General features: G+C 47.8%; 1 protein-coding gene across 1 annotated transcript in view; it reads right to left on the reverse strand.

The window, feature by feature from the left end:
* Positions 1 to 48: 48 nt before the first annotated feature.
* htra4 (HtrA serine peptidase 4) overlaps positions 49 to 11871 on the reverse strand; it is a 17037-nt gene continuing 5214 nt past the window's right edge. Inside the window, exons 2-9 of the mRNA XM_056602851.1 lie at positions 9881 to 9980; positions 9071 to 9275; positions 6347 to 6541; positions 5213 to 5245; positions 4299 to 4413; positions 3660 to 3717; positions 2850 to 2945; positions 49 to 217 (exon numbers count right to left, since the gene is read on the reverse strand). Of these exons, the coding sequence (XP_056458826.1) occupies positions 49 to 217; positions 2850 to 2945; positions 3660 to 3717; positions 4299 to 4413; positions 5213 to 5245; positions 6347 to 6541; positions 9071 to 9275; positions 9881 to 9980 (971 nt within the window). The remainder of the gene's footprint in view (positions 218 to 2849; positions 2946 to 3659; positions 3718 to 4298; positions 4414 to 5212; positions 5246 to 6346; positions 6542 to 9070; positions 9276 to 9880; positions 9981 to 11871) is intronic.

The following is an 11871-nucleotide window of genomic DNA, read 5'->3' on the forward strand; positions in this document are numbered from 1 at the left end:
CTGTGGGTCTACCCGTCTGTCTGTGGGTCTACCCGTCTGTCTGTGGGTCTACCCGTCTATCTGGGCCGGTACGATGGTGAGTGTGACGTCTCGGTCTCCTCTCCTCAGCACCACGGAGAGCAGGTCGTCGTTGGCAACGGCCTCGCTCACGTCCTGCGTTGTTTCCACCGCCCGCCCGTTGATCCTCAGGATGACGTCATGGGTCCTCACGCCCGCGCTGGGAGCAGACACACACCGTCACACATACACAACTACACAATCACAGACACACACGTCACACATACACAACTGTACACAGTCACAGACACACACCGTCACACATACACAACTACACAATCACAGACACACACGTCACACATACACAACTGTACACAGTCACAGACACACACCGTCACACATACACAACTACACAATCACAGACACACACGTCACACATACACAACTGTACACAGTCACAGACACACACCGTCACACATACACAACTACACAATCACAGACACACACGTCACACATACACAACTGTACACAGTCACAGACACACACCGTCACACATACACAACTACACAATCACAGACACACACGTCACACATACACAACTGTACACAGTCACAGACACACACCGTCACACATACACAACTACACAATCACAGACACACACGTCACACATACACAACTGTACACAGTCACAGACACACACCGTCACACATACACAACTACACAATCACAGACACACACGTCACACATACACAACTGTACACAGTCACAGACACACACCGTCACACATACACAACTACACAATCACAGACACACACGTCACACATACACAACTGTACACAGTCACAGACACACACGTCACACATACACAACTACACAATCACAGACACACACGTCACACATACACAACTGTACACAATCACAGACACACACCGTCACACATACACAACTACACAATCACAGACACACACGTCACACATACACAACTGTACACAGTCACAGACACACACGTCACACATACACAACTGTACACAATCACAGACACACACCGTCACACTAGACACAACTACACAATCACAGACACACACCGTCACACATACACGACTACACAATCACAGACACACACCGTCACACATACACAACTGTACACAGTCAGACACACACGTCACACATACACAACTACACAATCACAGACACACACCGTCACACATACACAACCACACAATCACAGACACACGTCACACATACGCAACTACACAATCACAGACACACACCGTCACACATACACGACCACACAATCACAGACACACACGTCACACATGCACACCTACACACACATCACAGACACACCGTGAAACACACACGTCACACAAATACAACTATACACAATCACAGACACACACAGCGTGTGTATCTGTGATTGTGTATACAGATACACACAACAGGCACACACACGTGACACCTACACAGACAAGTATACACAACACAGACACACACCGTGACACATACACAGCTACACACACAGTGGCACATACACAACTACACACACTGTGAGACATACACAACTGTAGACACACAAACACAACTATACACACACTGGGAGACATACACAACTATACACACATGACTCATACACAACTATACACACACTGTGAGGCATACACAACTATACACACACATGACACATACACAACTATACACACACGTGACACATAAACAAGTATACACAATCAAAGACCCACAACCAACACATTCATTCAGTGACTCATACAAACCTACACATAGACACACACACACAATGACCCATACACACACCCTACAACACATGCTCCCACATTCAATGACACATACAGACCCCCACGCACACAATGACACCCCCCCCCTCAATAACACCTCCACCCCCACATGCTGGCACCTCTCAAGCCTCCGACGTCCTAACCCTAACCCATCAACCCATCATTAACCGAACTCTGAGGAACTCCTGAACAAGTCTGCTCCTGGGCCAGGCTCCTTCCACCGTGTATGCAAATCAACCTTATTACCTAACACCACGATGCGTCCTCAGCTCCCCCTGCCACCACAGAGACCCAGCGGGGGGGGAACTTCTACAACAGGCTTTCTCCGAACTCTGAGGGAGAGTCTGTAGTGGATCTGTGTTTCTGTCAATGTCTGAGCCCCCCCCCCCCCCTGCGGTCTTCAGAGTAAAAGCGCAGTGGTGTCTCGCTGTCTTCAGAGTAAGAGCGCTGCGGCGGGCTAGGCGATTAGACATGAGTAAAGCGAGTTTCAGAGGAGAGAGACGGCTGTTATGCACGGTGGCACGGCCGTCCTCTGAACGAGGGAGGGGTCCTGGATTAGCCGCTGGGCGGCGGCGGGCTCAGTAACGAGCTGGCTGGGGCCGCAGCCTTGGCGGAACACGGGGCCGGCCCGGGGATTCAGAGAACCCCCCGTCTGTCCGTGCGCCAGACATGCTAATTGGTCTGGACCAGGGAAGACGTGCCGGTGTTGACGTCTCGTTTGGTGGACGGTCTGCTGTGCTTCTGTTGTCTTATCTCTCGGCGGGCCAGCAGGAACACTGACGTCTAGCTACTGTTTAGTCATTCAGCGGACGGAGGTTTCTTCCGATGCACGTCAGTAATGAGCAGTTAGGGGTGAGGGGTCATTGGGCTCTAGGAGAACTACAGGTAGGGGTTCTACCGCTAGGTACCACTAGGCGCTACCAGCCCTGTGTGTAGTGTGTGTGTTTGTGTGTGTGTGTCTGTATGAGTGTGTGTGTGTCCGTGTATATCTATGAGTGTGTGTGTGTATCTGTGTTTGTGTGTGTGTGTATGTGACTTCTATGAGTGTGTGTGTGGTACCTGTCAGCCGCGGCCCCCGTGATGGCCTCATAGACGTAGACCCCGGAGGTGACGTCGGGGAAGTCCGGGCTCCGTTCTCTCAGACCCCGGATCATCCTGAGAGGGGGGGGGGAGAGCACACCCCGACAGATGATTGGACGGGGGCAACCAATCATATATGAGAGGGGGCGGGACTTGCTGTCCTTGTAAACACGAGACTTTTTCTGACCTCGTCCGTTAATCCGGGACGTTATGATACGTCAAATATAGGTCATACAGAGCTGAGTATAATATAAAGAGTCTGTCGTCTAACGGTGGTTAGAGTGGGGGTGTGTTGCCATAGAGACAAAGGCCGGTCCTAAACGGGGTTCAAACCAGGTTTCAAATCTCTATGTTAATGCACTGAATTATGTGCTTTGGAATCAGAGTCCCGGCTCTTATCAGAATGGGACTGAGGGTGTTGATGTGGTGTGTCTAGTGATGTGTCGGTGTTGACGTGGTGTGTCTAGTGATGTGTCGGTGTTGACGTGGTGTGTCTAGTGATGTGTCGGTGTTGACGTGGTGTGTCTAGTGATGTGTCGGTGTTGAGGTGGTGTGTCTAGTGATGTGTCGGTGTTGAGGTGGTGTGTCTGGTCATGTGTCGGTGTTGAGGTGGTGTGTCTGGTGATGTGTCGGTGTTGACGTGGTGTGTCTAGTGATGTGTCGGTGATGACGTGGTGTGTCTAGTGATGTGTCGATGTTGACGTGGTGTGTCTAGTGATGTGTCGGTGTTGACGTGGTGTGTCTAGTGATGTGTCGGTGTTGAGGTGTAGTTATTCTGTCTGTACTCACGATGGGGACAGCTGCAGCATTCGGACTCCTATGTACTTCTTCTTTGACTTTGTACTTCCTGAATAACGTCAAAACAGTCATGAGCTTCCAAACAATGGTATTAACACATTTAATGAATGTTTCCTGCTTGTTATTATCAAAGGTTATTTAGTGTAAATAATGGCATTAACGCACTTAAGTCCTGTTTCTAAATGTAACCACGTTTAATGAATAAGGTTCTGATTATTGCGAAATCATGTTTTCACGAAGTTCATGTATTCATGAGGTCAATGTTTTCACAAGGTTCATGATTTCACAAGGTTCATGTTTCATGATGCTCAAGTTTTCATGATGTTTATGAATTTATGAGGTTCATGAATTCATGAGGGTTCTTGTTTTCAAGAGGTTCATGTTTTCACGAGGCTCATGTTTTCATGAGGCTCATGTTTTCAAAAGGTTCATGTTTTCACGAGGCTCATGTTTTCATGAGGCTCATGTTTTCACGAAGTTAACTTAAAAAGAGCCTCGTGAAAACATGAGCCTCGTGAAATCATGAACCTTGTGAAAACATGAGCCTCATGAAAAAATGCACCTCATGAAGACTGCACTGCACTCAGACTCCACTGAGGCGGTTAGAGAGAAGATGGCTCCCCGGGTTACCCTTGGTCTGTCTGTCGTAGGACTCGGCGAGGAACTGCCGTATCTTGTCGGCGGGGATGGCGAAGGAGATCCCCGCGGTGACTTTGAGGGTGTTAATGCCTATTACATCGCCGTCCTGTCGAGCGGGGAGGAAATGGAGGCGCAATTTCATTATCTCCCCGGGCACATAACTTACAGTCTCTTTAGTGTTTAACAACCCCGCGCTGACATCCAAAGAACCACATTAAAAAAAAAGATCTCTTTTTTGGGGGGGAGGGGGGGGGGGGCGTCACTCCTGTCACTCCCCCCACCGGAACGGCAAAGGACAATTTCCAGGAAACTACCGTTGGTACGGCAACCGTTGCCGTAGAAAATAAAATAAGTGGCGGGGTGGGGGGTGGGGGGGGGGCTGTGTCCTTGGTGAATGAATGTAATTCTAAGAAGACGTGAATATAATTTTAAGATATAAACCTTAATGCCGGCGCAGAACAATAAATATGCAGTCGGGCGTGACCTTCGATCCCACAAGGACACGCGCTCTCTCATCCTTTACTCCTAACACAACCGCTCACACACCCCCCCCCCCCACCCACCTCCAGCCACCTCCACCAAGCCCCACCAAGCCCCACCAAGCCCCACCAAGCCCACCCCACCCAGCCCACCCAACATTAAATGTTTCCATGAGGGGATTGGCGGTTTAAGAGCAGATAGCGGCGTGCAGACCTTGGCGGTGAATAAAACAGAATCCCCATTGCTCGCTTTTGTTTCATTGACGAGCCAATGAGAGACCCCGGATTAATACAGAGCAGACGAACAGCGAGGACATACAGCGAGAGCATCTGATAGGCCGGCCGTGGCCCCCCCTGTTCAGCCTCATTTATAATCATACGCCGGGCTCATAGTCGGACGTATTAACATAATGTAGATCCACGCACCAGGTTCACCAGAGGGCCTCCTGAGTTCCCGTACTGCCGGTGGAACCGGAGCCGATGAGAGGAGAAACACACGTGGAGAAGAAATAAAGTGCATTTTAGCGACTTGAGAGACAAAGGGGAGAAAATCCGTCAATTATGTTGAAACATTTCATTTTTCAGCATGAAATCCTCATTGTGTGTGCCACTCACCTCAAACACTTTTACAAAGGCTGAATATTCAAGCGACTCCAGTGTAGCCATTAATTCATCAAAAGCCTCGCTACAAACCCACAATATAACCACACTTCAACCTAAATCTGATATACATATAATTCATCGTGGAACTAAACGTCCTATAAATACATTGGATAAATTATTGTTAACCGTAAACAGGAATGAACAATAAACAGAAAGAAAGATAGGAAGGAGAAGGCCAGATGGAAAGCAAGAAAGAAAGATCCAAACACATCCCTAGTGCGAGAGGATGATCTAGAGACATCACTATTGAGAGAGGCTGGTCTCATGTTGTTGATCTAGAGACATCACTAGTGAGAGAGGATGATCTACAGACATCACTAGTGAGAGAGGGTGTTCTAAAGACATCACTAGTGAGACAGGATGATCTACAGACATCACTAGTGAGAGAGGGTGTTCTAAAGACATCACTAGTGAGACAGGATGATCTACAGACATCACTAGTGAGACAGGATGGTCTCATGTTGTTGATCTAGAGACATCACTAGTGAGAGAGGATGATCTACAGACATCACTAGTGAGAGAGGGTGATCTAAAGACATCCCTAGTGAGAGAGGCTGGTCTCATGTTGCTGATCTAGAGACTTCACTATTGAGAAAGGATGATCGAAAGACATCCCTATTGAGAGAGGCTGGTCTCATGTTGTTGATCCAGAGACAGCACTAGTGAGAGAGGGAGGAAGATGGTCTCATGTTGATGATCTAAAGACATCACTAGCGAGAGAGGATCAGTAGTGAGAGAGGCCAGTCTCACGTTGATGACCTAAAGACATCACTAGTGAGAGAGGCTGATCTAAAGACATCACTAGCGAGAGAGGATCAGTAGTGAGAGAGGCCCGCCTCACGTTGATGACCTAAAGACATCACTAGTGAGAGAGGCAGGGAGACGGTCTGGCCTCACGTTGATGATGGCGTCCGTCTGGATGTACTCCATGGTGGAGTCGGTGAGGCCCAGCTCGGCTCCGTGTCTCTGGGCCGTGCTGATGATCCCCGTGGTCACCGTGTTCTGCAGGGAGAAGGGGCTGCCGATGGCCACCACAAACTCCCCCGGCCGCAGGTCCGAGGACCGGCCCAGCTGAAGCACCGGCAGCGGGTACTGGGGGGGGGGGGCACAATGAACAGGGTAGGGTTAGCATGCTAAGCTAAAGCCTTTAGCTTTGCATGCTAACCTCCAGCTGCTCCTTGGTAACCTGTATCTGAAACCTCCGAAAGTCCCTTTGGATAAAAGCACCTGCTCAATGACTTAAAAGTACAAATGTATATTATTTTGCAATAATATTGTAAGATTGAGTTATTGAGTTATTTTAAAAAAGTAGCTTTTATTGGTGGAAATGTACGAGTTTGATTGATACTTCTTATTTGGAAGGACTGCCAGAAACTGTGTACTGTTATGCTAATTCTCCCTTATTTATGTAATTTTTTTATTTATTTTTCAACTTAATTTTAATTTTCGGATAAACTGTTCGCATGGTTTCTTATTTTATTTTCTTGTTGAACCAGATTCATCTCTTCCCAGCTGCCAAGAGAGCAGCGTGGAACAAACACAGGGTCAGTGCAGAAGGAAAAGTACAGCAGAACAAGGAGAAGACCAATCGGATCTTGTGAAGAAATTGTACTAATTTGTTACTCAACATAAATGGCTGCGGCGTCACACTGGATTGTTTCCCTCCGGGGGGTAAAGCTCTTCAGGCCAACGCAGATCAAGACGCCGGCTCCCTAGTCTTCACTAATGGGCTAACACTGGCCTCCCATCCCGGGAACTCACGCTACTTTCACCTAGCTATTTATTTTGGCTCGTGTGTCGACTATTTGCATCTGATGTGTGTTGTGGATTGATGACTAAATAAATCAACAGTTTCTAATTCCCCCCGAGCCTGTCCACGCCTGCCTTCTCCCTCTCACTCTCCTGCTTTGAATGGAAAGGTTGAATCACTGGAATCAAAGACGAGTTAGTCCCCGTGTCAGAGCAGAGCTGTCATTGGGACAGCATAAGACCCAGGTGGAGGCCCGGGGGTGAAGGTGTCTCTCACTGCCTTCGGGGTGTGTTCACCGTGTTCTGCTGGTGGAATGTTGGGCTGTAGAGTGCAGCCTTAGGAACCCCGTCTCGGAGAACCCTCTGCGGCCGTCCTCGGAGCTTTGATTAACTGCGGTGCTAAGAGCTACCCGGAGCTATGAGTGCACACGGGCTGACCCCACATGGGTAGGCAGGTGTTCACCCAGGTGTTGTCGAGTGTTTGAAATTTGGGGAGATCAAAAAATCACAAGTGGTCGTAATCCTCTCCTGTCGATTCGCTCTCCACAGGAGAATTTTAAATTTTACAACTCATTTCTAAAGCTAATAATATGGTTGGTATTTCTCTGCAAATTCCAACATACCAAAGTTTTTCTCTCTCGCCTCGACTTAAAGTGATGGAAAAGAGCATCTAATAATGTCAAATAAGAAGGATGTTTCCATTCCACACCGACCAAATATCTTGTCAGGAAGATAATATGCGTCAAAAACGATATAAATATACAATATATCACAATATCACAAACTCAGCTAAGAAATGATTTCAGCGAATCAACCAATCTGTCAGACGTCTTGTGTTGCTTTTTGTTAGGTTATTTTAACACTATGACTACAAATACATGTTCAGCCCAGAGGTTATTGTTGTTCAGGACTGGTTTCACTGGTTTCTTGGCACTGGTACAGACACGCCCAGAGTAATTTACCTTTACAATCAAGGCTTTTAGCAGGCGCTTTCATCCTAAGCGACTCACAAAAAATAAATTTGTCAGAAGAAAGAGAAACAATATATCGCCGTCGGTACAGTAAGGATGTTCACAGAACCAAGTGCCAAGCACTAACAATCACTAGGTTATCCCATTCCCTGTATACAACAAAGACAACTAGTATAAGATGCTACAGGTACTATTATAACCGCCCCTTGGGGCGCAAGAACATTCCCTAATTTACCGACACGTGGCGCAGGAGGGAAAAGAACGCTCTGCTCCAGTTGCAAACTAGCAACGACACATGCGCCAGAGAGAAAGTCAATTGCGCCGGATGCAAGATAGGGCCCTAAGTGCGTACATTAAGTGCCAGGTCGACAACATAAAATAAGTGCGGACAATAAGTGCCAGGTCGACAACATACAATAATGACGTACTTTAAGTGCCAGGACGTACAACATACAATAAGGGCGCCTTCACACTACCTCCGTCCGTCGACAGATCTCATTAACTTTGCATGGGACGCTCACGATATGCATTGTGGGTCCGTCCGTTCTGTCGGCTCCGCGGCCTGAGAGATGTCAAACTTTTCGCAGCGACAGATCCGTCGGCCAATCAGATCGCGTTTATGCAAATACACTCCCGCTTTGTAGCGGGAAGCGTTTTGATTGGGAGCAGGCCGCGGCTACAAAGACTAGTCCCCTATACGTCAGACAGGCCCTCATTCATCCGTCGACGGACGCATGTAGTGTGAATGCGGCGTCAGTGAGCAAAGTAAGTGCCCGGACGTACAACATGCAATAAGTGTGTACATTAAGTGCAAGGATGTCCAATCCGACAGTACAGAGTCCCTTCTAAAAACCACGCCTTCCGCGGGGTTCGAACGCCCGGCCGCGTTCCCGCCGTTTACCTCCGAGTCGATCTTGATGAGCGCTACGTCGAGCTTGTTGTCCACGTCGGCGATGGTGGCGTCGTAGCGCACGCCGCTCTGAAGCTCCACCCTGATGCACCTCTTGTTGGCCACCACGTGGGCGTTGGTGACGATCCAGCCGTCCTCGGACACGATGAACCCTGACCCGCTGGAGACCGGGACGTCCTGCTCAGATAACGGCACGCTGGGGGGGAGGGGGGGGGGGAGTAGGAGGGAGAGAGAGAGAGAGAGAGAGAGAGAGAGAGAGAGAGAGAGAGAGAGAGAGAGAGGAGGTGGGAGACAGACAGGGACATAGAGATGTTGATAAAAATAGATGCTTTTTTGCTGAGGATGATGGATGAAGTGTTCTGATCTACAAGACGGTCTGTCTTCAACTCTTCAGATAAAATATTTACTGTTCAGACATTCAGCTACAGATGCTTTTATCAAAATAAGTAAATGTTACATAGTGTAACATTTCAACCAGCTTTCCAAATGACCAGGACATATCTGTGGTCATTAAGGAGCAGGTAGGGGTAAGACAGTACAGAGACAGGTCACTAAGGAGCAGGTAGGGGTAAGACAGTACAGAGAGAGGTCATTATGGAGCAGGTAGGGGTTTGACAGTACAGAGACAGGTCATTAAGGAGCAGGTAGGGGTTTAACAGTACAGAGACAGGTCATTAAGGAGCAGTTAGGGGTTGGTCTTGGTTGGGCTCTAGGAAGCCTCCAGGTAGACTGTTGACATGGGGGATGGGAGCCAGTTCCTCTGGGCCGGGAGGGGAACACCTAACGCCACTGGCCTGGTACCTTCTGAAGAGCTCCAGGTGGACCACCGCCGGGGCGATCTTGTCCACCACGTCAGCGATGAAGTTGAATTTGTAGCGCATGCTCTCAGGATGCTTGGTGCCTACAGCAACAACACACAACAACAAAACACCTGGGTTCAAAGCCCAGCTTCCTGACACTCATCCTAAACACAACCTGGACATGGCTTTAATGAAGTGCGCTTATTAAATACATTTCATGTTAATTATAAATCTTTTAGGCCAGGGCTAACCAGCTCAGATATATATATATATATATATATCAGATATATATGTATATCCCTGGCCCAAAATTAGCCCGGTTAATTCGATACACAAAAATTCACATTATGTCTTGAGCGTTTCTCGAGATTTTGTTATACCCATTCATGTATATGTTGGAGTTCATGGAAAGCTGGTATTCCACGGCAATATGCGGCATAGATAGATAGATAGATAGATAGATGGATAGATGGATAGATGGATAGATAGATAGATAGATAGATAGATAGATAGATAGATCTATAAAGCTTTATGAAGATTATTGATCACTATTCTTCATTAGGATAACCTTACTTCCACATCAGATGGGTGTTTTTACAAGTGTGGCTTGAAACGAGCTCTGGTGAGGGGAGAAGGTCAATATTGAAGAAGATACATTTTTGGCAAGTGGTGGAACATCTTTATTCAGAGTTTCTCTTTTGTCGTCTTTTTAGACGCTTTATAGAACATTCCACAGAGATAAGGGGGATGTGTAAATTCCCAAATGTTAAAAAAAAGTAGTCGTTATTTTTTAGTACATGGCTTCAAGGCACACAGACACACATGCAAGCACAGGCATACAGTATATTCAGACATGCACACATCCCAATGCACACCCCCAAACACACATATATATGAATAAATAAATATATGTGATATGTATATCACATATGCACACCCTCACACACTTACACATGCTGACACACAGACACACATGCACGCACATACATATACACACACATGTACACACCCCATGCACACACACACACACACACACACACACACACACACACACACACACACACACACACACACACACACACACACACACACACACACACACACACACACACACATAGCTCAGGGCTCTGTAGCAGAGAGCCCTTTTCATGTATCCTAAGGGCGGCAGAAGCTCTGCCAGCCAGATCTCCTTCTCCTCCTGTATGATTTATCTCCGCTGCCGCAGGCTGAACCTTTCTGATGCCACGAGACTTCACACGCACCGCTCTGAACACAGCCACAGACCTGAGAGCCCACTGCCGAGCCCTGGTCCGTGTATTCAGAGGACTGGAGACAGGGAGGGTGGAACAGACTTGGGGAAGATCTTTCTGCTTCTCTGTGTGACATGTGGGCGTGGACACACGGGCTGGGGCTGTGTCCAAAAACGTGTTGTTCTGGGTTCACCATCTCTATTGGATGCGACAGGGTGAGTTACCCTCCCATCTCTATCTGAGGTGACAGGGTGAATCACCCGTCCGTCTTTATTTGAAGTGACATGGTGAATCACGCTTCCATCGCTATTTGAGGTGACAGGGTGAATAATGTTTCTATCTCTATCTGAGTGGACAGGGTGAATCAGGCTTCCATCTCTATCTTAAGTGACAGGGTGAATCATACTTCCGTCTCTATTTTAGGCTGAAGGATGAATCATCTCTATCTGAAGTAGTATTGCATTTACGACTTGTCTTCAAGCTCGTTCCAGGGAGGGTCGTGACAGCTGAACGAACTACGACAGCCGACTTAGAAATGCACAAAACAAACACTGAGCGGTGGGCCAGGGAGATCTCCTCATGAATGAACCCACGGCCCCACGTCAACCACAGGGGCCGAAATCCCACCTTTCAGAACACAAATGTTCTTCAACCCCATTCAGATCATTCCGGTGCTGCGGAGCCATCGTTACATCGGTCCTCATGTTGAATGAGTAAATTCCTCTTGAGTCTCGTGTCTCTA

Source organism: Gadus chalcogrammus, chromosome 11, assembly GCF_026213295.1.
Source record: "Gadus chalcogrammus isolate NIFS_2021 chromosome 11, NIFS_Gcha_1.0, whole genome shotgun sequence".
NCBI classification, from domain to species: domain Eukaryota; kingdom Metazoa; phylum Chordata; class Actinopteri; order Gadiformes; family Gadidae; genus Gadus; species Gadus chalcogrammus.